This window comes from Phycodurus eques, chromosome 8 (genome assembly GCF_024500275.1).
Source record: "Phycodurus eques isolate BA_2022a chromosome 8, UOR_Pequ_1.1, whole genome shotgun sequence".
NCBI lineage: Eukaryota > Metazoa > Chordata > Actinopteri > Syngnathiformes > Syngnathidae > Phycodurus > Phycodurus eques.
In genome coordinates this window covers 19,228,991-19,256,672 of record NC_084532.1, presented here as the reverse complement: position 1 = coordinate 19,256,672, position 27,682 = coordinate 19,228,991, and the positions used below count along the sequence as shown (strand labels likewise).

The 27,682-nt window shown below is 43.1% G+C and overlaps 2 protein-coding genes across 2 annotated transcripts; one reads left to right on the top strand and one right to left on the bottom strand.

Annotated features, from left to right (window-relative positions):
* Positions 1–3,099: 3,099 nt before the first annotated feature.
* On the top strand, positions 3,100–12,454 carry dnttip2 (deoxynucleotidyltransferase, terminal, interacting protein 2). Its single transcript, XM_061683036.1, has 7 exons — positions 3,100–3,190; positions 4,841–8,049; positions 8,718–8,853; positions 9,586–9,681; positions 11,307–11,471; positions 11,559–11,668; positions 11,991–12,454. Exons 1-7 carry the CDS (start codon positions 3,116–3,118, stop codon positions 12,106–12,108), a joined length of 3,909 nt encoding a protein of 1,302 aa, XP_061539020.1. The 5' UTR covers positions 3,100–3,115; the 3' UTR covers positions 12,109–12,454.
* Positions 11,865–27,630, bottom strand: spata6 (spermatogenesis associated 6). Its single transcript, XM_061683039.1, is given in 14 exon segments — positions 11,865–13,485; positions 19,093–19,235; positions 19,515–19,552; positions 19,833–19,923; positions 22,627–22,953; positions 23,377–23,427; positions 23,578–23,709; positions 25,293–25,316; positions 25,318–25,359; positions 25,361–25,428; positions 25,509–25,550; positions 25,678–25,726; positions 25,861–25,998; positions 27,444–27,630. Coding segments are annotated over 14 exon segments (1,323 nt in total). The 5' UTR covers positions 27,522–27,630; the 3' UTR covers positions 11,865–13,385.
* Positions 27,631–27,682: the final 52 nt, after the last annotated feature.

The window sequence follows — 27,682 nt, the reverse complement described above, 5'->3', positions numbered from 1 at the left end:
TTCTTCTGGTCATCCTTAAAATGGTTTTACACCTTCATTGGAGTCCAGTTGTGTTTGATGATACTGAGTGGACTTGATTAGGAAAGCCACACTCCTGTCTATACGAAACCTTACAGCTCACAGTGCATGTCAGAGCAAATGAGAATCATGAGGTCAAAGAAACTGCCTGGAAGAGCTCAGAGACATAATTGTGGCAAGGCACTGATCTGGCCAAGGTTACAAAAAAATGTCTGCTGCACTTAAGGTTCCTAAAAGCACAGTGGCCTCCATAATCTTGAAATACGTTTGGGATGATCATAACCTTTCCTCGAGCTGGCCGTCCGGCCAAACTGAGCAATCGGGGGAGAAGAGCCTTGGTGAGAGAGGTAAAGAAGAACCCAAAGATCACTGTGGCTGGGCTCCAGAGATGAAGTCGGGAGATGGGAGAAAATTCTAGAAAGTCAACCATCACTGCAGCCCTCCACCAGTTGGGGGTTTATGGCAGAGTGGCCCGACGGTAGCCTCTCCTCAGTGCAAGACACTTGAAAGCCTGCATGGAGTTTGCTTAAAAACACCTGAAGGACTCCAAGATGGTGAGAAATAAGATTCTCTGGTCTGATGAGACCAAGATAGAAGTTGTTGGCCGTAATTCTAAGTGGCATGTGTGGAGAAAACCAGGCACTGCTCATCACCTGTCCAATGCAGTCCCGACAGTGAAGCATGGTGGTGGCAGCATCATGCTGTGGGGGTGTTTTTCAGCTGCATGGACAGAGAGACTGGTTGCAATTGATGAAAAATGAATTCAGCCAAGTACAAGTATATCCTGGACGAAAACCTTCTCCAGAGTGCCCAGAACCTCAGACTGGGCCGAAGGTTCACCTTAAAAAAGACAATGAACCTAAGCACTCAGCTAAAATACCGAAGGAGTGGCTTCAGAACAACTCCGTGAATGTTTTTGAATGGCCCAGCCAGAGCCCTGACTTCAACTCAATTGAGCATTTCTGGAAAGACCTGAAAATGGCTGCCCACCAACCTTCACCTTCCAACCTGACAGAAATGGAGAGGATCTGCAAGGAGGAATGGCAGATGATCCCCAAATCCAGGTGTGAAAAACTTTTTGCATCAATCCCAAAAAGACTCATGGCTATATTAGCTCAAAATGGTGCTTCTACTAAATACTGAGCAAAGATTCTGAATACTTATGGCTGTGATATTTCTGTTTTTCTTTTTTAATAAATCTGCAAAAACATTAACAATTCTGTTTTTTTTCTGTCAATATGGGCTGCTCTGTGTACATTAATGTGGGTGGAAAATGAACAAATGATTTTAGCAAATGGCTGCAATATAAAAGAGTGAAAGAGTGAAAAAAAAGAGGGGGTCTGAAAACTTTGCGTACCCACTGTAAATGTTACATTATTAAATCATTTAAATATTTTAATTTGATGAAATTATTTCTGTTACATTACATCTATTTAAAATATTTAAAACATTTTAAGTAAAATGAAGATAGCATTTAATTATTTCAATTGTTAAATACAATTAACGAAAAGTGAAGCAATGAAGTCCTTTGAACGCCTCGTGCTAGAGCTCAAGAACATCATAGGACCCCTGCTGGACCCCCTGCAATTTCCCTACCAAGCAAACCGGTCTGTGGATGATGCAGTCAACATGGAACTGCATTTCATTCTGGAACACCTCCTGTGTGTGTACCAACAAAGTCATTTCGCATGTTCAACAACAAGCCGTGGTTCACTGCCAAACTTAAGCAAGTTCGCCAAACTAAGGAGGGCGCATATCAGAGCGGGGACAGGGCCCTGTATAATCGCACTAGGAACCAGCTGACTAAAGAAATTAACATTGCAAAGAGAAATTATGCAGCAAAGTTGGAAAAACAGTTTAGCGCGAACGACTCTAAATCACGACCAATTAAAAGCGACGATCACCCCAAGCTGAGAACAATAGCACACTAGCCAACAACTTGAATACCTTCTACTGCAGATTTGAGTTCCTGGGACATGGTAGATGGGAACTCCCAATTGTTATTCCTCCATTAATATTGTGCACAAATCAAAACATATCCACGTAACTTAAAAATGTACAGCTGTCTTTATGTGTGGTCAAATCTTCAATCAGTGGAACAAGATTGTCTTCTGCACCCCAAACGTAAGGGGCCATGTACATGACATCAGGTATCCCACTAGGCATGTTGGTGTTCTTGGAGGGCCTTATACGGTGAGCGTTCCAAACACCTCGGATGTCAATTAATAGAGCAGAGAGAGTCTTCTTTTCGGATTGCGTTATTATTCTGTTTACATCTCGTATACATTACACACCGGTAAGCGTGATCCCTTCCAGAGCTTTGCAGTTGATGAGCAATGAAATCGGTCCCAATGTCCAAGTCGTACCTCCGCCGGTAAAGCTACCTGGCTCGCAATAGTCTATTTAAATGCCTCTCAGTAATAATGATTCCTTGCAATGTCATATTTTTCAGATGTCTTTTTAGCTCATCCCCAGTCTAAAATAAAATTCAATCATACTATCCCTGTCAATTGTGTAGTTTACGAGCCTCAACCTTCAACTTCGAAAGAGGTTGTGCTCGATTTGCTGTCCAGTATGGAGCCGCTGCTACTTCGTGCATTCCCTGTAACCATTTCGTCAGTACAGACAACTACTTCATACGTACACGGTAACTATTTCGTGCGCACAAAGTAATAGTTCGTGCGTATGATATAGTAGTTTGTGCGCACAAAATATTCCCCCACCCCCTCCATGTCATGTCTGGGGCTCCGTATTAAAATTTACAAAATAGTGAAATTTACCTTACCTGGCTGGGAGCTCACTTAGCGGCACCCCTAAACTTCTCGTCCTAGAATCGCCCCTGTTGCCACTTATATACAGTATTTTCATGTCCCATTGTCATCGATGTTAATGCATTAACTTAAAAAAATAAATATATATATTTTTTTTTTTATTGAAAGCGACGCAAAAGTACAGGCCAATAAACAATTTCATATTTTACTGTTTAATAATATATATTTAATAATATACAGTAGCTCTCGGCCTTTCGCCAATGTCTCACTTCCGTGTATCGATTGCTTTTGTCTGGTCTGCCAACCGTCAGGACAAGTGATCCAAAATGGTGGCCACCAGGAGCGGGTTGCGCGTGTGCTCCCCAACTAAAACAAATATCGAGCAGCCCTCCAATGTCCAGGTCAGTGTGTAGACAACTTTCTCCGAGCACCGCGCCCGCATTTTGTTTTTGAGTTAAATATTAGAAGTTTTCGGGGCGGTTATTATGGATTGGCTGCTGCGTGTAGCTGCTCTGACTCACGTGGACCACCGCGGATTTGAGATATTTCGAACGACTTCATGGACACAAACATGTTTGCTCCAAACAGACAAACAAAACGGATACGAATGAATAAGTCTTTAAATCGAACGTCAGCAAAAGGATCAGCTGAGGCTCTTGCTTATTGCCAAGTTTCTGACGAAAGGCATATCTAAGACATTTAACACGCACTTCTCTGCATTAGTTCTCAACCTGTGAAATCCTGTATTGTTTGCAAAATAACTGAAGATGAAACCTGGTTGGGAATTTATTTCGTGGAATTGTTGATTGATCATGTCCCTACAGCTGGCGAAATAACGGACCCTCCTTTGATCTTGCAATGTGCTAGCGGGGGTCTACCGTAGTTTAAAAAACCCTTTAAGGGTTTCCCACCCTTTATTGAGCCAAGGCACAGACAGTCTTTTACAGTAATGTTAGTAAGTAAGAAAGATTAATGGCACACCACCAAACGAACATTTCACAAAAACTATGTACTATACTAACATCTCGTCTGAATTTACTCACAAATTGACTTTGTCAGACACAAAACTGTTATACAGTGGTGCCTCGAGATACAAGTGACTGGATTTATGAGTTATATGAGATTTAAGCTGCTGTTCGGACAATTTAAAAAAAAATATATATTTTTTTTTTGCTCTGACATGCGAGCAAAAATCTGAGATACACATACATGCACGAGGTGTATGGTGGCAGTGAACTCAACTCACAACATGCAGATGTTTGATAGATATTTTTTTAAAGAGGCTTCAAGCTATTTATTGCCACGCCCACTTAATGCTTACTGTCAAACGAACCATAGAGCAAACAGAGTTCCACATTTAAAACAACAGACCACATAACTTTGGGTAGTCCGCTTAGCTTAATGCTAACATATATTGGGAAATGCCATAGACAGGCTAAGGAATAACACTGGTGTTGCAGTACTTATAAGCCTTTAAAATGGATATTTGAACACAAATGGTGCAGCAACATATATTGACAGATGATATAACAATACTCATAGGCATATTCTTTATCCTCTGCAAAGAACGAATAATATTACTGCAGCTTACTGAGTGACTGTGACCATCTCCTTCCTGTGCGGTATATCCGTTTGTCTGTATTTTTACTGCCCCTTGGTGGTCAAAGTGGCACATCAGAATCACAATGTCCACTTAATTGAATCAAAAACTGTTCTTTACGTTCTATTTAATTAGTATTTATGAAGTGCAATATTATGAAGTGCTGTTTCTTAACACATTACAAACATATTTGGGGGGGGGGGTCTTGGAGGCTGGAACAGATTAATGGCATTTCATTCATTGAAATGTGGAAGATGATTTGAGAAATTAGTGTTTTGAGCAATGAGCATGGTCACAAAAAAAAAAAAAAGAAAATGACAAATTAAACTCCTATTTCAAGACACTGCTGTATTTAGGAAATGTTGTTAAATGCCTATCACTCATTAAAACATCATGAGACAAACACATTGTAGTAAACTGCATTAGTGATGTTTTCTCTCTTGCCATACAGGCCACTCCATCCAACGGGAGAAGAACCAGGAGCGCGGCTCGACAAGCGGACATCTCCACTCGCCGTGCCTTGGTGGAGACCAGCGAACGGCTTCGAGAAGAAACGAGCGACCCGCAGACGTCTGTGTTGAAAAAATGCACCCGGACCTCCAGACTCCACAGCCCCGAGCAGCCCTGCGCTCCCGTGGGCTCCACCCACGAAGCCGATGTGTCCAACCTGGAGTCGGGGTGCTCTGTCACGGCCGATGTGGAACTTCCGGTGACGCGCAGCAGGGCTGCCCACAAAGTGTATCAGGAAGAAGAGGTATCCGAGGTGGAGTCCTGCTCTTCCAAGAATGGCCGAAGCACACGGAGGAGAGCTCCAGACAAGAAGGGGGAATCCGGTAGCTCTGTTGTGTCTGACAGTGAACCTCCAGTGATGTCTAGCAGAAGGAGCAGAAGACTTGCTGTCACCTTGAATTTTGCTGAAGAAGAAGTGTCTGAGGCGGACTCCTGCTCTTCTTTAGTGTCTGCGCAGAAAACTGTCAAACGCACGAGGAGCAAAGCCGTTCCTGACGTGGATCCTGTCAAGGCCGCAGATGACAAGGAGGCCACATGCGATTTAGTGCTGACTGAATCTCAAAGCGTCACCCGAAGTCAAAGAAAAAGCACCAGAATCTACGCCAATCCGCAACCGGATGAGTCTGACGTTTCCGACGCCGAGAGCTTCACTTTGGATGTCTCGGGAGCTGCAGATTTGCAGTCCTCGAGCCGCAGAAGTATGAGATCCAGAAAGCTGTGTCCTATTCCGTTCAACCTGGACGAAGCCTCAGAAAGCCCTCCAACTCAGAGTAGTCGACGGACCACCACCACTAATGAGAAGTCTTGCGACTCTGAGGGCTTCGAATCCGGTACGGAATACACCATCTGCACCCGTCAAACGATGAAGACCCGATCCTCGAGTTCCAAGTACGCAGAATTGGACTCTGACCTCACGGACGGACACTCCGCCCCGGGTAGCCCCTGCAGAAGTCGCGCCGGCTCCGGGAGCGGTCGGCAGTGGCGACCTGCACCCAACTCTACGCTGTTAATGAAGGATCTCTCCATTGTCCTGGAAAACGCCACGGAGGGAAACTTATTACATGACTCTATGTTAGATAGCACGGTGGTTGCTGAGGAAGCAGACTGTACATTGTTGGAAGAAGAGAAGAAAACCACCTTGATGTCAAATGAAGCGGTAGTGAAGGAAGTCAGACAGGGAGAACTGGATGGGGAAGAGGTTTCTGGTAAGGTCGCAGTGGCGTCCGCAGACCAGCAGGGCGAGCTGTCTGCTGAAAACCAGGAAGAGGACGCCTCGGCAGTGGAAAAGATTGAGGACACTGGGCCTTCAACCTCAAGAATAACATGCGATTATGTCAGAACAGATGACGAGACGAACGAAAACGTGCACATGGAGGTGTCACTGGAGGACCAAGGTTTGCATGGCGATGTGTCCGGAACACAGGAGGAGGTGGAGGACATGGAAGTTCAGCAGGTGACACCTGAGGATGTAAAAGCTGCCCAGGAAACAATGATGGAGAGCAGCAAGGAAGAAGAGGGAGAAGATATTGATGAGAGGAAGCCCGGAGAGGTCCCGGCGTCCGTCGATGAGCAGGTGACACCCGAGAAAACTCTGCCTGAGGACACGAAAACTACCCGGGACACGCCAACTGTCAGCCACATGGAGATCAGCGAGGAGGTTGAGAAAAAGGAAGACAAATCGGAAGAAGAAGATATTGGAGAGAGACCAGACCCCTCCAGGAAGCCCGAGGAGAAGGTAACGTCGTCCGTCAATGAGCAAATGACACTCAAGAAATCCTCCTCTAAGGAAATAAAAGCTACACCGAAGACTAAAACAATCAGGCTCACGGAGAGCAGCAAGGAAGAAGAGGGAGAAGATATTGATGAGAGGAAGCCCGGAGAGGCCACGGCGTCCGTCGATGAGCAGGTGACACCCGAGAAATCTCTGCCTGAGGACACGAAAACTACCCGGGACATGCCCACTGTCAGCCACATGGAGATCAGCGAGGAGGTTGAGAAAAAGGAAGACGAATCGGAAGAAGAGGATCTTGGAGAGAGACCAGGCCCCTCCAGGAAGCCCGAGGAGAAGGTAACGTCGTCCGTCAATGAGCAAATGACACTCAAGAAATCCTCCTCTCAGGAAATAAAAGCTACACCGAAGACTAAAACAATCAGGCTCACGGAGAGCAGCAAGGAAGAAGAGGGAGAAGATATTGATGAGAGGAAGCCCGGAGAGGCCACGGCGTCCGTCGATGAGCAGGTGACACCCGAGAAATCTCTGCCTGAGGACACGAAAACTACCCGGGACATGCCCACTGTCAGCCACATGGAGATCAGCGAGGAGGTTGAGAAAAAGGAAGACGAATCGGAAGAAGAGGATCTTGGAGAGAGACCAGGCCCCTCCAGGAAGCCCGAGGAGAAGGTAACGTCGTCCGTCAATGAGCAAATGACACTCAAGAAATCCTCCTCTCAGGAAATAAAAGCTACACCGAAGACTAAAACAATCAGGCTCACGGAGAGCAGCAAGGAAGAAGAGGGAGAAGATATTGATGAGAGGAAGCCCGGAGAGGCCACGGCGTCCGTCGATGAGCAGGTGACACCCGAGAAATCTCTGCCTGAGGACACGAAAACTACCCGGGACATGCCCACTGTCAGCCACATGGAGATCAGCGAGGAGGTTGAGAAAAAGGAAGACGAATCGGAAGAAGAGGATCTTGGAGAGAGACCAGGCCCCTCCAGGAAGCCCGAGGAGAAGGTAGCGTCGTCCGTCAATGAGCAAATGACACTCAAAAAATCCTCCTCTAAGGAAATAAAAGCTACACCGAAGACTAAAACAATCAGGCTCATGGAGAGCAGCGAGGATGAAGAGGAGGAGGAGGACGTCTCAGACCAAGAAGACGACGATATGGGAGAGAGACGAGGCTCCTCCATGAAGCACGAAAAGGAGGTGGTGGCGGCGGAGTCCATCGACGGCCTGTTCATGGTCGACACACGGCCCGGGCAGGAGTTGGACGAAGATTACTATACGCAGCGCCTCACGCAGGAGGAGGTGGTCGGCGCCAAGAAAGTGGAGGAAGAGGAGGAGGAGTTTGTGGATGAGGAGGCCGGCGCCGATGATGACGACGACTGCGGGGAAGCGGCGCTCCTCTTGTCGAGCAGGAATCCTCTACTGTGAGTAAAGACACCCTTTATAAGGGACAAACACAGAAATGCAAAATGAGAACACTCACAAGGAGCTGCTGTAGGCCACAGCTCATGCCCAGACGCTCACACGCAGACAGTCCAGCTCCTTACGTCAATTACTAGACCACGCCCCTTTACGCTACACATCCGACACGTGAATACTACAGTATGTACAGTAATTCCTTCATACAACTATTTTTAGAACCAGTTTAGTTCTTTGCATTCTCTTTGTGTTTCTTTACAATAGAGTGCTTTTTTATTTATTTTTTAAAATTTAAAACGTAATAAAGTTTTTTGGGGGGTTGGAATGGATAAATGGCATTTCAATTCATTTCAGTTAAAATAAATCAAGTAAATTAAGTTGCGAGCTCGGTCAAGGCACCACTGAACCTCAAAAGTGATCATTATCTTCGTAAAGGCAGCATGTTAGACGCAGCTAAACTAATAAAGTGTCCTGTGAATGCATTTCTAGCACGCTGGCATACTACAAACTGCAGCAGGTTTTAGCCTTTTCCCCAGGCAATGTCAACAAGAGGACTCCAATGTATCTAGTGAATATAAATATGTCCATAGCAACAATTAATTACTTTTCATTGAGCTGGATTTGGAGCGTGCGAAGAAAATGAGCCGTGACGTCCCCTCGCCATTTGTCGCAGGAAAGAGATGTCAAGTCGCATTGACCCGGGCATCAACATGAGACAGCTCGGGGGGTTGTACATCACTTTCGACGGCAGCAAATCAAAACCGGGCTCCAGTTCGGTGCACCGGCCGAAGGAGATGGACCAGGATGAGGTAAATGCACACGCCAACTTGTTTTTGAGGTGATGATTAATAATGAGCATTATAATGGTTTTGCACTGCTGAGGAAATCCATGATGGTCTGATAGTTCTGTCACGTTGGTTCTTCTTGCCAAAGGATATATTTTTTTTTTGTACATTTCCATCACACTGGTCCTAAAATCTCTGCACTAGACTAAATTTATTTTGTAATTTGAACTTGATAATCTTTGTTTTGACATTTCACTGTTTTGTTCAATGTTTTAATTTTGTGTATCCCCTCCTAGTTACGATTTGCTACTCAGAATCACACCCATTCACAGATTATTTTTTGTGTGTGTCTATGGTAAAAATAACTTACTCATACACTGTTTTTGTCCTCTTTCGTAAGCACCCTAATATGCCACAAGATGGTGCCAAAGCCCTGTCTGGTAGAAAAGTGATGCTTTGACGCTATCTTGGTGCCAAGGAACAATGTTGAAGCGGGGGGCGGGGGGATCTTCTATCAGACAGGCCAAATCCCAGTCTCATAGAAAAGTAGTGTTTTGGTGCCATTTTGTGGAATCAAATAGCCAATTGTAAACCTTTTTGAGGGGGTGTCAATTACTCACCTTTTTTGCTATTTGCAGAAGGGCTGTCATCTGGATTTTTGTTTTGTATTTCATCTTGTTTTTAATAATTATAATCTGCCTTGTGTATGAATGGTGCTGTGCATATAAACAACAAAAATGATGGTTTTGTACACAGGTGATGAAGAAGAGCGTGTTGAGTCCAGACTTTGAGAAGAAGGACGCCGTGCCGCCATACAGTGAATCCAAACACGCCTTGAAACGGAAACGCAGAGTAAATTTCACAGTTTTTTAATTATTATATTGGATTCATACTTTAAATTTGATAACTCACAAACAGCCAAATTGCAGTGTTCTTAAACTACAGTATATGATGAGAATAAGGGACTGTGAATAGCAAAAATCCACGAGTAATGAATAGGGTTGGGCATCGTTTGAATTTGAGCGATTCCGGTTCCTTAGTTCAATTCCGGTTCCAAACAATTCCTAATTCTAATTATTTTAGGAGGCTGGGTTAAAAAAGTGTGCATGGTTTATATAAAGGGTGCCCAAATTATGAACATCCATTTTCTTAGCAGCCCGCAGCATAGACTAAAATGAACATTTGACTCAAGGTTCTTTATAACCAGTATCAATATCAAACCTGTGAACTAAAAGGCAATGTGTGTGGAACTAACCCAATTGAGTTAATATTCATTAATTCATCCATCCATCCATCCATTAATGTTTCTGCTAAAAGTTAAATATAGCATTGTTAAAATAGTTATTTTAACTGTTTTAACTATTTAATTTTGTTTCACTCACCCAGTTGACTGAGAGTTGACTTCACTCACAGCATTGTTAAAATAGTATAGCTGTCCCTGTACTCTGTTTCATCACGTCAAACGGTACAAGCTTTAACTTGACTACTTCTTTTAAGCTTGGTGTCTTTTATTTCGAAGGGTACGCAATTGAACTCAGCATTTTGGCACCAAAAGTAACTTCAGACGGCACCAGTGATTTTTATTTTTGTTTTTATTGTATTTTTTTAATGCATGGAAACAATGCTATAAAATGCTGATTCCTTTCCCTAACCACCAATGAGACACAAGGTTAGTGTTTGTGATACTGGGAGAAAACCCACCCAGGCACAGGGAGAACATGTGTTGCACTGAGGCGACTGGTCATTCATTTCAACAAAGTTAAGACACACCGTCATTCCTCCGTCATTCACGGAACCCTCACTTTTTCATGGTATTTATTTTTTCCCCTGGACCCCCACTTTACTCGTTTTTTTGACCCGATCACCCGCTTATTTGATGGGTTTATTTTCTGATTTTAGACATTTTCATGACAATCATAATGAGTTTTAGTTATACTCAGATTTTCGCTATTCGCACAGTCCCTATCCTCTGTGAATAGTGGGAGTCCACTATATACTTAATTACTGTAATGCCCTCACACGTGTGAAAGGAGAGTTGCTGATGCACTTTTCAGCTGTTTATTGAAATTTGATTTATATAAGCACATATTTAAATTTTAGCACAATATATATGCTATGAATTGTTTCAATTAGTACTTTTGATTATTTTGGTCATTTCGTTATGCATATAATACACTTGTTGTAATTGCTGTATAAGAATTCTGCTTTTATTTTAATGCATTCCAAATTGTTGTACTTAGTCCTTGCATTCCCACACTTTACTTTTTGTTTTAGTATTTTATTTTTTAGATCGTCAATATCTGCACTGTTAAGGAAGACTGTCCAGTTTGTTTGTACTGGTATGCTGACAGACTGTTCTGTACATAAATAAGCAATTTAACACAGTTGTCAATTTTAAAGTGTATGTATTAGATAAAAATGCATTTAATCTCATTCTAAAAATGATGTTCTTTCATATAAAATGTTTTTCCACCAAGGTGGAGCGTGAGAAGACCACAGGGGATGCTTGGTTCAATATGAAAGCTCCTGAGCTCAGCAATGAGCTCAAGGGAGACCTGAAACTGCTCAAGATGAGAGCCTCCATGGATCCCAAGAGGTTCTACAAGAAGAATGACCGAGATGGGTTCGCCAAGTACTTCCAGGTCAGGGCCAAGAATAAAATCTGAATATGTCATTACTTATCCAAAGGATGCGTGGTGTTTTACGAGCGTTTTTGTGCCTGGATGCAGATGGCCACCGTGGTGGACAACCCCGTCGACTTCTATCATTCCCGCATTCCCAAGAAGCAGAGGAAGAGGACCATGGTGGAGGAGCTGCTGGCTGACGCAGAGTTCAGGAGGTTAGACAACATTGTTAATGCAGTCATTTTATTCCACTTTCTCAATGCTTTCTGCTTGGTTTGGGGAGTTAATGTTTCCACTGACAACATGGCTGCGAACAGAGAGGAGCTAGTTGACTAAAACATAGGCAGTTGGTCGCTAAATTTACTAAGTGACAAGCGACTTCCCAATAAGAAACAGACAACATGAGCAGAATCATTTTATTGTTTTCTGTATGACAAGAAAGGAGCCAGGTGAAAGGCAGTCACAGTCAAGTTGATGCAAGATAATACTGGGGGGAGAAAAAATGATAAATGAATTTGTGTACTGGTGTGTTTTCAGCAACAACAAGAAGAAGTTCCAGAAGATTGTGGCCGAGAAAGCAGCTCAGGCATCCGGCAAGCACAAGAAATACAAGAAGAATAAATTTCATAAGAAATCAGAGAAAGTCACAAAGTGAGATTGGATGTGAGACACGAGTCTTACAAAGATGGATTTGTACACAAATTATGGTATGTACAATTGGAAATAATGTGTTGAAAACATGGGCTTTTATTTTCCCTGCACAGCAATCCTTGTCATTTACAAATATAAAAATAAACAGTCAAATTATGATTAAACTGCAATCTGCTGGCACCATTGTTTCAGTTTTGTATGAATTTAAAAAAATACATTTTCTGTAAACACTTGAACACCTTTAACACTATGATAAATAGAACATTTGTATTTTTTTTTATTTTGTATTGGAACAAATAATACTTCATACGACTAAGCATCAAGTTCTCTGTTCATGTGTACATGCTGTTGCATTTTTCATGAAAAATGTTACACAAAGTCTTAAATTTTAAACTTCACGAATCCTGGAAGACATTTTAAAGTCAATGAAAATCCTGAAAACCTTTTTTCATTAATGTATATTTCATATGTGCATACATTATTTCATAATCATTCGTATTTTTGTTTTAACCCTAACAAAAAGTTTTACTTTTTTTGTTTTGTTTGATGTGCTCTGTGTGAAATTGATTAAAAAGGTGTCTTGAAAATGGCTCCTTCCACGATCAATGTCAACTAATACTGCATCAAAGCAAGAACATCCCAACCATCTTATTGCAGCAATTTTAGAAACACCGTTTGATGGGCATATTTCTAAAAGCCGAAGTCACTGGTGCAATGTACACTAGTGTACAGTGTTTTAGAATTACCGTCATTTGTTGTCTAATCGGCTGACATGATTGACTTGTTAATTAGTTCAGTGTACTGGTCTGACCTTAAGCATTTTCGAGTGGTGGCCCTGTCAGAACTGGCACTGGCCCTGTATATTCATGATATAATATGAGAAGTGTCAATGATTATTTCATATTTAGTGTGTATGTATTTCATCAATTTAAGTGGATAAAATAAATATTTGGGGTAAAAAGCAAGAATGCGTTGATTTAACCAAATTTATGAAATTTGTACTGTTCCAGTGTGGCCTTTGTCTATCTTGTGCGCTCATGAGGTCTTTAACATCTTGCATTTTCAGAATCAGAATCATCTGATTCTGATTCTTCATTTTTCCCCACAAAGGTCTGCTTGCCTTTGAACGTCACCTTGCAGCATTCTTTTTCAAGTGGAGGTGCGAATTCGTATCAAACAGATTTAAGTTGCAAGTGTGTGAAACTCACCACAACGACGTGTGTTAGTGTGTGCTTTAAACGCTGAAGTGATGGATTTTCAGTTTATCCTCAGCTCAGGAGGTCAGTCCAAGTCCAAGGGGACTCTGTGTGTTAGCAGAATCTTCTGGACTCTGCTGTGGATCTGCTCCCAGTAGGATGGACTGGGATCACTTTGCTGCAGCCTGGGAAGACCAAGCAACAGAAAAAAAATTAGTTGGTAAAGCTGTTCTACATAGTTATGTGAAGAATGTAAAAGCTTACACCTGCACAATATAATAAAGTCCAGTACAAAAGCGGTAGTGATATATATGCTATATTTATTTAGAGGGGTGCAACATCAGAATCCACTGTGATTATAATGCAATACACTACAACTCCAATAATAAACACAACTGTCAAATCAAAACAACTTTTTTTTTTTTTTTTAATAAATAGAAATGATCTCCTTGAGCTGTCACCTTATTGTGGTGGAGGGGTTTGTGTGTCCCAATGATCCTAGGAGCTAAGTTGTGTGGGGCTTCACGGCCCTGGTAGGGTCACCTATGGCAAACAGGTCCTAGGTGAGGGACCAGATAAAGCACGGCTCCAAAAACCCCTATGACAAACAAAATATATGGATCTAGATTTCGCTTGCCTGGACGCGGGTCACCGGGACCCCCTCTGGAGCCAGGCCTGGAGGTGGGGCTCGAAGGCGAGCGCCTGGTGGCCCTAAAGCGTAACGTGGGTCCCCCTTCCCATGGGCACACCACCTGTGGGAGGGGCCATAGGGATCGGGTGCAGTGTGAGCTGGGCAATCCCCGGTGACAGAAGCTGGCTCTAGGGACGTGGAATCTCACTTCTCTGGCAGGGAAGGAGCCCGAGCTGGTGTGTGAGGTTGAGAAGTTCAGAATAGATATAGTCGGGCTCGCCTCCACACACGGCTTGGGCTCTGGTACCAGTCCTCTTGAGAGGGGTTGGACTCTTTTCCACTCTGGAGTTGCCCACGGTGAGAGGCGCAGATCAGGTGTGTGTCCCCCTATCAGAACCTGAGCAGTGTTCTGTTATTGGACTATTGTGCTCCACACGGATTGTCCATAACGAACACCATGTTCAAGGATAAGGGTGTCCACACATGCACTTGGCACCAGGACACCCTAGGTCGCCGTTCGATGATCCGACTTTGTGGTCGTGTCATTGGACTTGCGGCCGCATGTCTTAGACATTCGGGTGAAGAGAGGGGCGTAGCTGTCAACTGATCACCACCTGGTGGTGAGTTGGCTCCGATGGTGGGGGAAGATGCCGGTCCGACGTGGCAGGCCCAAATGCATTGTGAGGGTCTGCTGGGAACGTCTGGCAGGGGAACGTCTGGCAGAATCCCCTGTCAGAAGGAGTTTCAACTCCCATCTCCGGCAGAACTTCACCCACGTCCTGGGGGCGGCGGGGGATATTGAATCCGAGTGGACCATGTTCCGTGCCTTTATTGCTGAGGCGGCCGACCGGAGCTGTGGCCATAAGGTAGTCGGTGCCTGTCTTGGCGGCAATCCCCAAACCCGTTGGTGGACACCAATGGTGAGGGCTTCTCTCAAACTGAAGAAGGAGTCCTATCGGGCCTTTTTGGACTGTGGGACTCCTGAGGCAGCTGATGGGTACCAGCTGACCAAGCGGAATGCGGCTTTGGTGGTCGCTGAGGCAAAAACCCAGGCGTGGGAGGAGTTCGGTGAGGCCATGGAGAAGCCGGACGGCTTCGAGGAAATTCTGGTCCACCATCCGGCGTCTCAGGAGGGGGAAGCAGTGCATCATCAACACTGTGTATAGAGGGGATGGGGCGCTGCTTACCTCGACTCGGGACGTTGTGAATCGGTGGAAAAAATACTTCGGAGACCTCCTCAATTCCACCGACACGCCTGCCCATGAAGAAGCAGAGTCTGGGGTATCTGAGGCGGGCTCTCCTATCTCTGAGGTTGAGGTCACAGAGGTGATTAAAAAGCTCCTCTGTGGATGAGATTCGCTCGGAGTTCCTCAAGGCTCTGGATGTTGTGGGCCTGTCCTGGTTGACACGCCTCTGCAACATCACGTGGACATCGGGGACAGTGCCTCTGGATTGGCAGACTGGGGTGGTGGTCCCCCTTTTTAAGAAGGGGGACCGGAGGGTGTGTTCCAACTACAGGGGGATCACACTCAGCCTCCCTGGTAAGGTCTATTCAGGGGTGCTGGAGAGGAGGGTATGTCGGGAAGCCGAATCTCAAATTCAGGAGGAGCAGTGTGGTTTTCGTCCTGGCCGTGGAACAGTGGACCAGCTCGACACCCTCGGCAGGATCCTTGAGGGTGCATGGGAGTTTGCTCCACCAGTCTACATATGTTTTGAGAACTTGGAGAAGGCGTTCGACTGTGTCCCTCGTGGAGTCCTGTGGTGGGTGTTTCGGGATTATGGGATACCGAACCACCTGATACGGGCTGTTCGGTTCCTGTATGACCGGTGTCAGAGTTTGGTCCGCATTGCCGGCAGTCAGTCAGACTCGTTTCCAGTGAGGGTTGGACTCCGCCAAGGCTGCCCTTTGTCACCGATTCTGTTCATAACATTTATGGACAGAATTTCAAGGCGCAGCTACTTTGCGTTATAATTATTTAATATCACAGTGATACTGAATGTATATGCAAATGTGATGTACATTTGATAGCATAGTCTGTTAAGTAAAAAAAAATCACAGAAGTCCAAGGATAATATACAATACAAAATCATATTTGAGAAGTTGTAAGTGTGTGGATTTTTTGAAAAGCCCAAAACATGCTCAGACAACTTTCCTTTTGTCCACTAAAGGGCGCTACAGCCCCACGCGAAACAAAGCTGATACTTTGGCACTAAAAAGGTGTCATTTACCTCCAAGTTCTTCATTCACCCTTGATCACAAACCAAGCGTGTGCTTAGTCGACACACAATGGCCACAACATTAGGTACACCCACACGACCCAATGCGATGCAATATGAGAGCCGGAGCAAATATTTTGCCTTTACAAAGACAATAGTTCGAGTGGTATTCATTTTACAATATGTTTACAATTACGGTTAAAAGCATTTCACTGACGTCAGTTTTGTTAAGTTTCCATCTATTAAAAAATATTTATGTAAAATTGTTAACACATTTTCATTGTATTATTTATAATACTGTACATTAATTAGGCAATTATTTATTACTGTAAATTGGTGTTGGTAAAATGGTTTGTTTTACCAAGTTTTTTTTTTTTTATTGTTTACAATAAATCAATTTGGTCTTTATTTATTTTCTTTTTATTTTTTGGGCTGCATGTTTATTTGGTTTATGATTCTCAAATTCAGTACAAGTACCATTAGTGGTACGCAGGGTTCCTCTGGCGGGAGACGAGAATCACTGCACATTAATGTTCAAACTGGGCAGTTGTATTTTACTTTTTTGCATTTGCATCGAATCGTTTAAAACTGTTTACAAACATTAATTTGGATAAAAAAAAAAAGAGTTGACTTTTATGTACAATGCATTTTATTTGTCATTATTTAAGTACCGTTTTTTTATTTGCCTTTTTTTTCCAGGCACAGTCTAAACGTGTAACCTGTGTATAATGTTACAGTGGCTTACAATAATATGAACTATACATTTTAGGAATAAAACCACTGCCTCGTTTTTTATGATCACTTGAGCCTGCTACACTACTGGAGTTCAATATTAGTCATTATGCTGTTACTTCCTAAACTCAGTATATTTTTAGGTGGCACTTGGTGTAAAAAGTCTGAGAACCACAGGTTTACGCCAAGACTGGTAAAACCCAAGACAGATACCACACATGCAGCAATTAACCAATATTTAGTAAAATAAACATGTTAAAGGTATAAGTAAAAAGGTTTATTTTATTTTATGTTATTGATATATAAATATTTACTTATCAGCACTTATCCAATTATTGAATTATATAAATGAATAAACAAAAGTCAAAATTGAATAAGCGCATTCTAATTAACCAACTTCGGGGGAAAAAACTAAAATAGAGTAAATGAATGCAACAAATAATACAGGGCTCATGATAATGTAAATGCTCAGTAGGCCACTCCACTGTGCTTGCAAAACTTTTCATGTTCTGTCGAAATCAAGTCAGAAAGTCAGACAGGAGAAACATGAGCAGACTGAGGAGATGTAGCTTTAGGTGTCATCCCTCATTGTGTGTCGAGATGAAACCCGAGTGAAGTGGCGAACCGTGGCCTTCCCCTCGCTGCTCTAATCTGACGCAGTGCAACTCTTGTGGCGTTTTCAATTGGGACAAAACTATCGTTCATTTCCTGCAATTGACTTTGCGGTGAGATTGTCTATTGATTTTAACGTTTGCTTATGAGCTGAGTTTGGGGGGAGGGGGGGGGGGGGGCGTAGGGGCAGACAAACACAACCCAACGTGGGCGTCGGCCGTGTGATCAACTGGCAGCTGGCGTGATGGATGACAAGGTCTCTTCTGAATCTATTAAAGTGAGCGTCGGGTCAAAGGCATCAAGAGTGAGGCGGCGACACAAATCAATACACTTTTCCTCTTTGTTTTCCCTCCTCACCGGCCGGTAATGAACAAACATGGCCGTACATCAGCGCCTCTAATTTAACAACTACATACACACACAGGCGACCACCAGCTCACGCGATTGCCATGTAGCTGTTCTATATCCCATCATTGGGACAACAGGCAGGTGCCTTTATGTCTGTGGAGATCTTACAAGCAAACAGCAACCGTGTATTTGTTTACACACACACATTGGGAGGAATTCATCTTGGCAAAACCGACAAGAGAAGGATTATACTTCTTCATCCTGCTTGGGCAGGAATGTGAAGAAATTAACAGGGTGTTTATGTGCGGAAAGTTTCTGAATCAAAGGTACAGAGCGTTCTCCAGTTTGCTGTCAGCTCAAATGCTTACTTGTTTCTAGGGACTCTGTGAGGGAACAGGTAAAACTCGAAAAAAATGTCACAAAGTAGATACACAGTAATTACTGTATGTACTTCCTGCCATCTAATAGAAGAACATTTATTTGTCCTGTCTGTCACTATGCCTCACTGGCATAAATAGAGGAACAAAGATGCATTATTACTTGTAAATGAATAATTTTTTGAGCAATTAAGTAAAATTAGATAATTTTCCACGGCACACCTGAAAATCACTCATGGCACACTAATGTGCCACGGCATACTGGTTGGGAATCACTGGATTAGAGCAACGGCTCCCAATGCAGAAGTCGAAAACGAAAGTCGAAAAATAGATCGCGCACACAATTATTGACAAATGAAAGTAGTGAGCGGCATGTAGATTATTGTAACGGAGTAAAAGTAGTTTCTTCTTAACATAAATACTACGCTTCATTAATACTACTCTGACAAGTACAATTCATCGAAAAATGTTACTTGAATAATGTAATTAAGTAAATGTAGCGTGTTAATACCCACCTCTGCATACAACAGTGCCGTTGGTTTTGATCATGACGTGCCCACACAGAACACATACTGTACATGCACGGGTCCTCCAATGACAAAGGTTTACAAAGACACCACTGAGTCGTTCGTGAAAACCTTTTTTTCCCTAATTTTTAAAGATTTGCTTTTTGAGAGTTTAAACAACACTGTCATTTAAAATAAGAGGCCAAAAATGTTATTATGAAAGAATAGCACTACCTATGGTTGCAGAGGTGGATATGTACGCATGTACAGTATGCATGGAGAATGCATCGTACATCCAGTTAGATGTCTGGGTCAAGATGTGAAACAAAGTGACTTGTAGTATTGTGAGTGATGAAATCATTCTTTCACCTTTCCGTGAGGGGGTGCTTGAAAGTCACAGGGCCCCTCCTCTTCGACATAGGAGAGGCGGGGGAGTCTCGAAGAGGACTTTGGGTCAGCTCATCACGTCGGAATAACGGCCCGGGAGACGACCACGCACGATCTGACCGCATCTGCACGGGTTAAATGTGTTTGAAGTGAATAAATGTTTGCTGCCGGAGGTTTTATTTTCCCACACACTCCACACAAAGTAAGACACGCACTTAGAAGCAAACACAGAGTTAAACAGCTTGAACCTGAAATGAAAAACGTGATTCTTTGCTCAGTTATTGTAATTTTTCTGGAAAATTTTGAATAAATCTTATTGCTTGTTTTTGGCGTTTTATATTAGCACTTTTAAAAGGGTTGCATGTTTGGATTGAATATGACAAGCTATTGTAAGTAAGACTTACTCTGGATGCTCTGGGTCTGTAACTGTCAAGGAGAGAGTCTGCAAAGACAAGGGCAGTGCTGCACATTATTCCATACAAATTGTAATTCTATATTGCTCAAATGACACTTAAAGTATGCTGTTACATTGAAAAGACTTGCTGCTTCAAAAGCTAACAGTACGTTAAAGCGATTGAAATAAAATAAAAATAACAAACACTTGTTCGGTAAATGAACTGTACATTTTTTTATTTTTTATTTGCAGCAGCAGGGTAGCTGACATGCACCTCTAAATACTGCCAAATACTACGTAGAAGTCAAGTTTGCTTGATGAGACCTACCGGAGTCATCATCTAAGAGGCTGACCGTGTGGCAGCAGTGCATGTAACTCTGTGGCAAAGGAGCATCCGTCAGACTACTACAAGTCGAAACCTGTCGGCACATAACACAGGAGAACATAGAGCATCATCACGTTGGCACATTTATTCCAGAATGTCAGATTCTGATTCTGAATAAAGCAACAAGGCTTATAAACAAGCACAAAACAGTTCTAATCTTAAAACGAATGTGCCTCCTGTTGAAGCCACTTCATTAGGTATCTATTTGCTAATTTGCAGTTTGACTCTCAATTACCTGGGTAAATTGTTCACAGGGGACTCCCTTAGGAAAAAGTAGAGCAATGTCAGTGTTATTCCGGTAAATTCCCATCACGTTGCAGTGTTTAATCTCTCTCTTTAATAAGAGTGTGCTCAGGGATTTTGACAGCGGTACATCGGGATTACAGTGGATGTCAACGTGAAGAGGCGGGAATAAAGCGAGGGAAAGAGGGACTGTGTGTCCCCTGTGGCCTTGCCTTTGTCAAACCTCTGCCCTTGATATGCAAAGCCCCCCCACAACAGTGATACACACACATAAAAATCTAATGTTCACAGATAACTACATGCACCCTCCTAAAATAAGTAGCTCTTTAGAATCCCACAGTGAAACATTGTCAGCCACATCACAATCCATTAACAGCTCAGGTGAAGAGATTAACACTCCCTTTTTATTATGACGTCCACTTAATCCTCTCGCTATATTAATAATGTTCACATCTGTAAGATCCCCGAGAGGTAGGAACTATACACTCACCAGCCACAACACTGTGTACGCCTGCACACGCTAATGGGATTCAACACAAGAGTTACATGAACGCCATACAGCCAAATTAAGAACAAGGGTGATGTGCAGAGCTGTGGGAACTATAGAGGAATAAAGTTGATGAGCCACACAATGAAGTTATGGGAAAGAGTAGTGGAGGCTAGACTCAGGACAGAAGTGAGTATTTGCGAGCAACAGTATGCTTTCATGCCAAGAAAGAGTACCACAGATGCATTATTTGCCTTGAGGATGTTTATGGAAAAGTACAGAGAAGGTCAGAAGGAGCTACATTGTGTCTTTGTAGATCTAGAGAAAGCCTTTGAGAGAGTACCCAGAGAGGAACTGTAGTACTGCATGCGGAAGTCTGGAGTGGCAGAGAAGTGTGTTAGAATAATACAGGACATGCACGAGGGTAGCAGAACAGCGGTGAGGTGTGCTGTAGGTGTGACAGACGAATTTAAGGTGGAGGTGGGAGTCCATCAGGAATCAACCCTGAGCCCCTTCCTGTTTGCAGTGGTGATGGATAGGCTGACAGATGAGGATAGACTTGAATCCCCGTGCACCATGATGTTTGCAGATGACATTGTGATCTGCAGTGAAAGAAGGGAGGAGGTGGAGGAACAGTTAGAAAGATGGAGGCATGCACTGGAAAGCAGAGGAATGACGATTAGCTGAAGTAAGACAGAATATATGTGCATGAATGAGCGGGGTGGTGGGGGAAGAGTGAGGCTAGAGGGAGGAGAGATAGCAAGGGTGGAGGACTTGAAATACTTGGGGTCAACCGTCCAGAGCAATGGTGAGTGTGGTCAGGAAGTGAAGAAATGGGACCAAGCAGGTTGGAACGGGTGGAGGAAGGTGTCAGGTGTGTTATGTGACAGAAGAGTCTCTGCTAGGATGAAGGGCAAAGTTTATAAAACAGTGGTGAGGCCAGCCATGATGTACGGATTAGAGACAGTGGCACTGAAGAGACAACAGGAAGCAGAGCTGGAGGTGGCGGAAATGAAGATGTTGAGGTTCGCTCTCGGAGTGACCAGGTTGGATAAAATTAGAAAATGAGCTCATCAGAGTGACAGCCGAGGTTCGATGTTTTGGAGACAAAGTCATTTTCATCATAGGTATACCTCACCTATGAGAGACAAAATGAGGGAAAAAAATCCAGTAAGAAAATAAGTATTTGGTCACCTACAAACAAGCAAGATTTCTGGCCTTCACAGACCTGTAACTTCTTCTTTAAGGAGCTCCTCTGTCCTCCACTCATTACCTGTATTAATGGCACCTGTTTGAACTCGTTATCAGTATAAAAGTCACCTGTCCACAACCTCAAACGGTCAAATTCCAAACTCCGGTATGGCTGTCAAAGGACACCAGAAACACAATTGTAGACCTGCACCAGGCTGGGAAGACTGAATTTGCAATAGGTAAGCAGCTTGGTGTGAAGAAATCAGCTGTGGGAGCAATTATTAGAAATGGAAGACATACAAGACCACTGATAATCTCCCTCGATCTGGGGCTCCATGCAAGAGCTCACTCCGTGGGGTCAAAATGGTCACAAGAACGCTGAGCAAAAATCCCCGAACCACACGTGGGGACCTAGTGAATGACCTGCAGAGAGCTGGGACCAAAGTAACAAAGGCTAGTCAGAAATTTTAAACCTCAGACAAAGTTGGCGTTCCGACGTGCAAACTACGCCGCAGTGGACAAACCTGACATCACACTTAAATGCCAGAAGCCTGAATGGAAAAAAACATCACTCATTCATCCATTCTCTATCACGGGCGAGAGGCGGGGTCCCGCCTGGACTGTTCGCCAGTCAATCGCAGGGCACATACACAAACAACCGCTCATATTTACATCCAATGACATTTTTGAGCATTCAATGATCCTAACATTAATGTTTTTAAAATCTGTGCACTGCAATTGACTGGCAACCAGTCCAGGGTGCACCCAAAGTCAGCTGAATATTATTGTATTGATGCAACGTGTGCTAGTACCAACCAAGAATGGAGGGAGGCTCTCTGTTTCTTTCCTGAAGTAGTGCGGTCCAAGATGGAGGTGTTTAAGCCGCTGCTCAGCATCCAGGGAGAGCTGACACATTTTTCGGTGTGTGTAAGGCGAGAGCGCGCGGGTCGTGGAAGCAACAGTGGGCTGCTGGTAGCCCGGTTCTAGACAAACTCTGTGTTTTTGTGGCCTTCTATTTGTCTTGCAAGATATATGGCGGCACGGGGGCGGGGAGGGAGAGCGTCTGTGTTTGGACCATCCTGGGTAGTGTGAAGACTTCCTTGGCGAAGTCGACGACGGCCTCACTCGAAAGCGGCTGGTCATCTGCGAGGACAGAAATAAAACAGCAGATTGAACACAAGGTCTACCTCAAGGTGAAATACAACATTTGTCTCTTACTGGCAAAGCATTAAAGCACGTGCTCAAACATTGCGCTTTACAGCAACCACTGAATTACCACAACAACACTAATGGCTGCTAACGTCTTTCTCTCATCTTCCTGTCGGTAATGGCATCCTGGGATAAATAAACTCAGATCAAATGTTTATTCTAGTTTAATACAATAAAACAAAGGCATTTATGCAGCCAAATTGCTATTTAGGGAAATCACATAACACTAAAACAATTTTTAAGAGAAGCTGAACGATGAATGTTTGCAGGCTGAGGCTGCCATTTGATTAAAGCTTAATTTAATTGAACCCAGGCGAATAGGCTCATCCCATTTCATCTACAAACATATGCACTCACCTCTCTCTGCTGGACAGAGTTCGTCTTGCTGTCACACATTGAGTCTTTGACCTAGATTAATTGATTCATAGGGATAAAAAACAGTCAAACAATACATTTAATCACCGTGCTGCCCCGTTCCCACAAAATGCCACTGACACGGAAGCAGACACGTACGTAAACAATCTCCCCGGTTTAAGTAGCAGCAGTCAGGAGACTTACAGGTGAGGCGTCTATCCAATCACTCTCCTCGATGAACGATGCAGCAGTCAGGAGACTTACAGGTGAGGTGTCTATCCAATCGCACTCCTCGATGAACGATGTCACTGAAAACTCCACCGTGGGAAATGCACCCTGGAAACACAAGACAAGTGACATATTGAGAGAGAGAGAGAATATGAAGATGAGAAAACAGACATACACAAAGCCCAGAAGACCAATTTATGACCGCAATTGTTCCGTCTGGGAATGGGTTTGAGTGAAACAAATTGCAGAATAGAGCGCGGCTCCTGTGATGTTTAAAAAATACGGCTTTGTGAGTGGAGGCAGACAGTCTAACTCTGATGTAAATCGCAGACAAACTGGCATGAAGGCGGCAGTGACGAGGAGCGGAGCTTGAAGATATTTTAATGTGGAAGTCTGTGGGGAGAATGATGAGAAAAGGTTGGGGGAAACCGTTTTCAATGAAAATATTCAAGATTTCTAATGCGGTGTCTGTTGTCATCAGAATCAGAATCCTCTTTATATGTCAAAAGGAATTTGTCTCCGGTAGTTGGTGCTGCTCTAGTTCAACAATAGACAGACATTTTGACAAAAAATACTTTTGCGACATAAAAACACACTACGGAGTGTCACTTCAGCAATTGAATGGCAAGAGAGAAGAAGCTGTTGGAATGTATACTTGTGGAATGTCTGCGTGCTCATATCATTACAAGCAAAACTAATTATATGGTCAAAAGTATTGGGACACCTACAGGAAGAGGAAATGGAAGAAAATAAGTTCCCCTTTGCAGTTGTAACCTCTTCCACTCTTCTGGAAAGACTTTCTATAAGATGTTGGAGTGTGTCTGTGGGAACCTTTGTCCATTCACTCAAAGAAACATTTGTGAGGTGAGAGGCCGTCTCTGTTCTATACTTTATCCCAAAGGTGTTTTTTGTGGTTCTTTATTGAGTATTGCCTTTATTGACCTTGCTTTGTGTGCACTGGAAACAGAAAAGGGACTTCCCAAAACACAAAGTCGGTAGCACAGAATCGTCCATATGTCCAAGATGAAGAATTTACATTTAAGAGGAACTAATAAATTAACCCCAGATTGATTAAGTAATTGATTAAAAGGGTTTGTCTCAACACTTTTGTCCAGAAAGCGCAGTGGTTTGCGACCTTTTCTGCACACCACACCATAAGAAGAATGTTCTAATACCCCTTAAAAAAAAAGAAATAAATTAAGATAAAGAAGGTTGAAATTTATACTTTTTGGAAAGTGCAGCCAATGTTGGAAAACAATAATGCAGTTTATGTATGACGCACATATCATTCATATTTCATTGCATTATACTGTAATTGTCTTAAGATATTAGATGTCGTCCATCTATTTATTTTCAATGTCGCTTGTTCTTGGCCTCACTCAGCTGACTTTGGGCTAGAGGTGGGGTACACCCTAGACTGGTCACCAGTCAATCGCAGTGCACATATAGACAAACAACCATTTACACTCACATCCACAACTATGGGAGAGTCTTCAATTAAGTTAACATGCATGATTTTTTGGAATGTGGGGAGGAAGCTGGAGTACCAGAAAAAAATTATATACCTTTGTAATATAACCTCTTTTTTTTGTACCTCTTATACACGCTAACATGATGTTTTAATGTATATTTTTAGGCATATTTTGAAGATTTTGAAAGGACTAAATATTGTTTGATGCAAGCCAGCATACATGAAATCTCGAGGATCTCTCCATTCATCAATGCATCTCTCTGCAAGGAGTCTTCAGCAGCGCTCAGGACTGGGACCAGGGTTCAGGAAGTCTCTGCTGTTTTGCGTCATCGTAGCAATGCTCTTACTCTCTGGCACTGCAAAAAGACAAGGTAACATACACATAAACACATGGCTTTTTGCACAGTGGGGAACATAATGCTCTCAAAAATCCGACCTGGAGATACCGACTGAATCAGCCGAAAAGTTGTTGTGTCAGCTAAGAGGAAGAAAAGCACATGCATCGGAGCGGTCAGTGTAGATAGAAGCTAAGAGCCTGCATGCTTGCACAGCACAAGATGTAGGACTCAAGAGATGAGGAGGGAAATCTCAAGAGTGCCATTTACCTTTTAGGCGCTCAGCCACTGCAGAGGGGTCAACAGCATTTGTGTAAGTCTGGTGTAGCACATTGCGTAAAGACAAAGCAAATCAATACGGTAAACAAGTTTAGGCCGACAGCCTGGTAAGAGGCCGGTCACATCAGATATATTAGATCAGCAACTTTGTTTATTCACAGTCATCATTCTCACCTTTTCAAAAACCAGCCGCTGGTTAAAGTGTAATGGAAAGCGAGGCGGCAAGCAGGAAGTCTTCCTGCACTGGCCCATGATGCAAACACTTAAGTAGATATCTCCTGACTTGGGAAGGCGCACGCCACGACATGTGACCTAAACATTCAAACAATTGTGTTTTTTTTTTTTAAATGTCAAATTTTCTCACTGATGTACAAAATGATGCAGCTATATGTTGAATGCTTTATAGTGGTAGATCTCCTTTCAACAAATCAATCAACTAAAGGTAAATCTCAATTCATTAAAATATTGCGGAAAATGCATTTAAGTTCATCCATCCATCCATTTTCTGAGCCGCTTCTCCTCACTAGGGTCGCGGGCGTGCTGGAGCCTATGCCAGCTATCATCAGGCAGGTACACCCCGAACTGGTTGCCAGCCAATCGCAGGGCACATACAAACAAACAAACAACTATTCGCACTCACAGTCACAGTCACGCCTACGGGCAATTTAGAGTCTCCAATGAATGCATGTTTTTGGGATGTGTGAGGAAACCGGAGTGCCCGGAGAAAACCCACGCAGGCACGGGGAGAACATGCAAACTCCACACAGGGGGGGCCTGGGATTGAACCCAGGGTCCTCAGAACTGTGAGGCTGACGCTCTAACCAGTCGGACATCGTGCCGCTGCAGTTAAGTCATTCTATTAAAAATGTGAAATTTGTATGGATTACACACACCACTGAAATTTCATGATTTTAGTTTTGCTATATAATTATGAGGATTATAGCTTTGAGCTAACAAAAATGCAAAATCAACCATCTCAAGAAATTACAGTCATAAGAAAATTCGATTTTTTTCGTTTTTTAAATATGGAAATTAGGTAGGCATTGGCCTTGAGAGAACAATTTTCCTATATGTTAAATGAATCTGGATAATACATTAAATACTGAAATAAAGGAACTTTACTCTGATATTCTATTTCATTCAGATGCTCCCTGCATCGCAGGAAATGTGTGTTAAAGACCGATGACAAGGGAACATCAAACAGTAATGAGTTGTTGCCCCAACATAGGACAAGTTCAACCATTTGGCTCTTCAAATACCACGTCTTGTACAAAAAAAAATCGACTGCGTAAAATATATTGTCATCTATTTTCATATTCCAATACCAGCAATTCAAAAAAGGAGCTCAGATATGACACTTTGATTAAAAAAAAATAAAAATCAACACCTTACTGAATTTATATATTTTTTTAAATTGCAGCTTCATCAAATTTCTGCTCCCCATAGTCTCGCGACACCCTGTTATGCTTGCACTACGCATGCGCAAGTCTCTTTAAAACAGGAAGTGGGCTGGTTATTAAATGTCGGCATTTTTGTAAAGAAAATAAAGTCATATGTTTTCCTGTACAGCTTGCCAATGACAGGTGGTAGAAGTATTACCTAAAATATGATTTTAATCGCCACAAGAACTCGACGTACATACACGTACACCTTCAGCGTTAAGAGGAAACCACAACAGGACAGATTTGTTTAAATGTTAAGCTTGCTATGTAACAGAGCGACTTGTTTTTGTTTAACGGTGGGAATGGCGCACTTACTGTGTGAATGTCCAACAACACCGTACATTTCCAAGAATTTCGGTGGAGTTTAGAGAAGGAGAGCTCCTTGGTGGCCATTTAATTTAGTAAAAAACACGTTGTCATAACAACCAAACAGTGGCAGGCGCCTTTGTCACGTGACCAAACCTTCCCTGACGTCACACTTTCGACTGCTGCGCATGAATCGGCTGTATGCATGTTATTCAAAAAATTAAAAATAAAACCCATCACAAAATCGG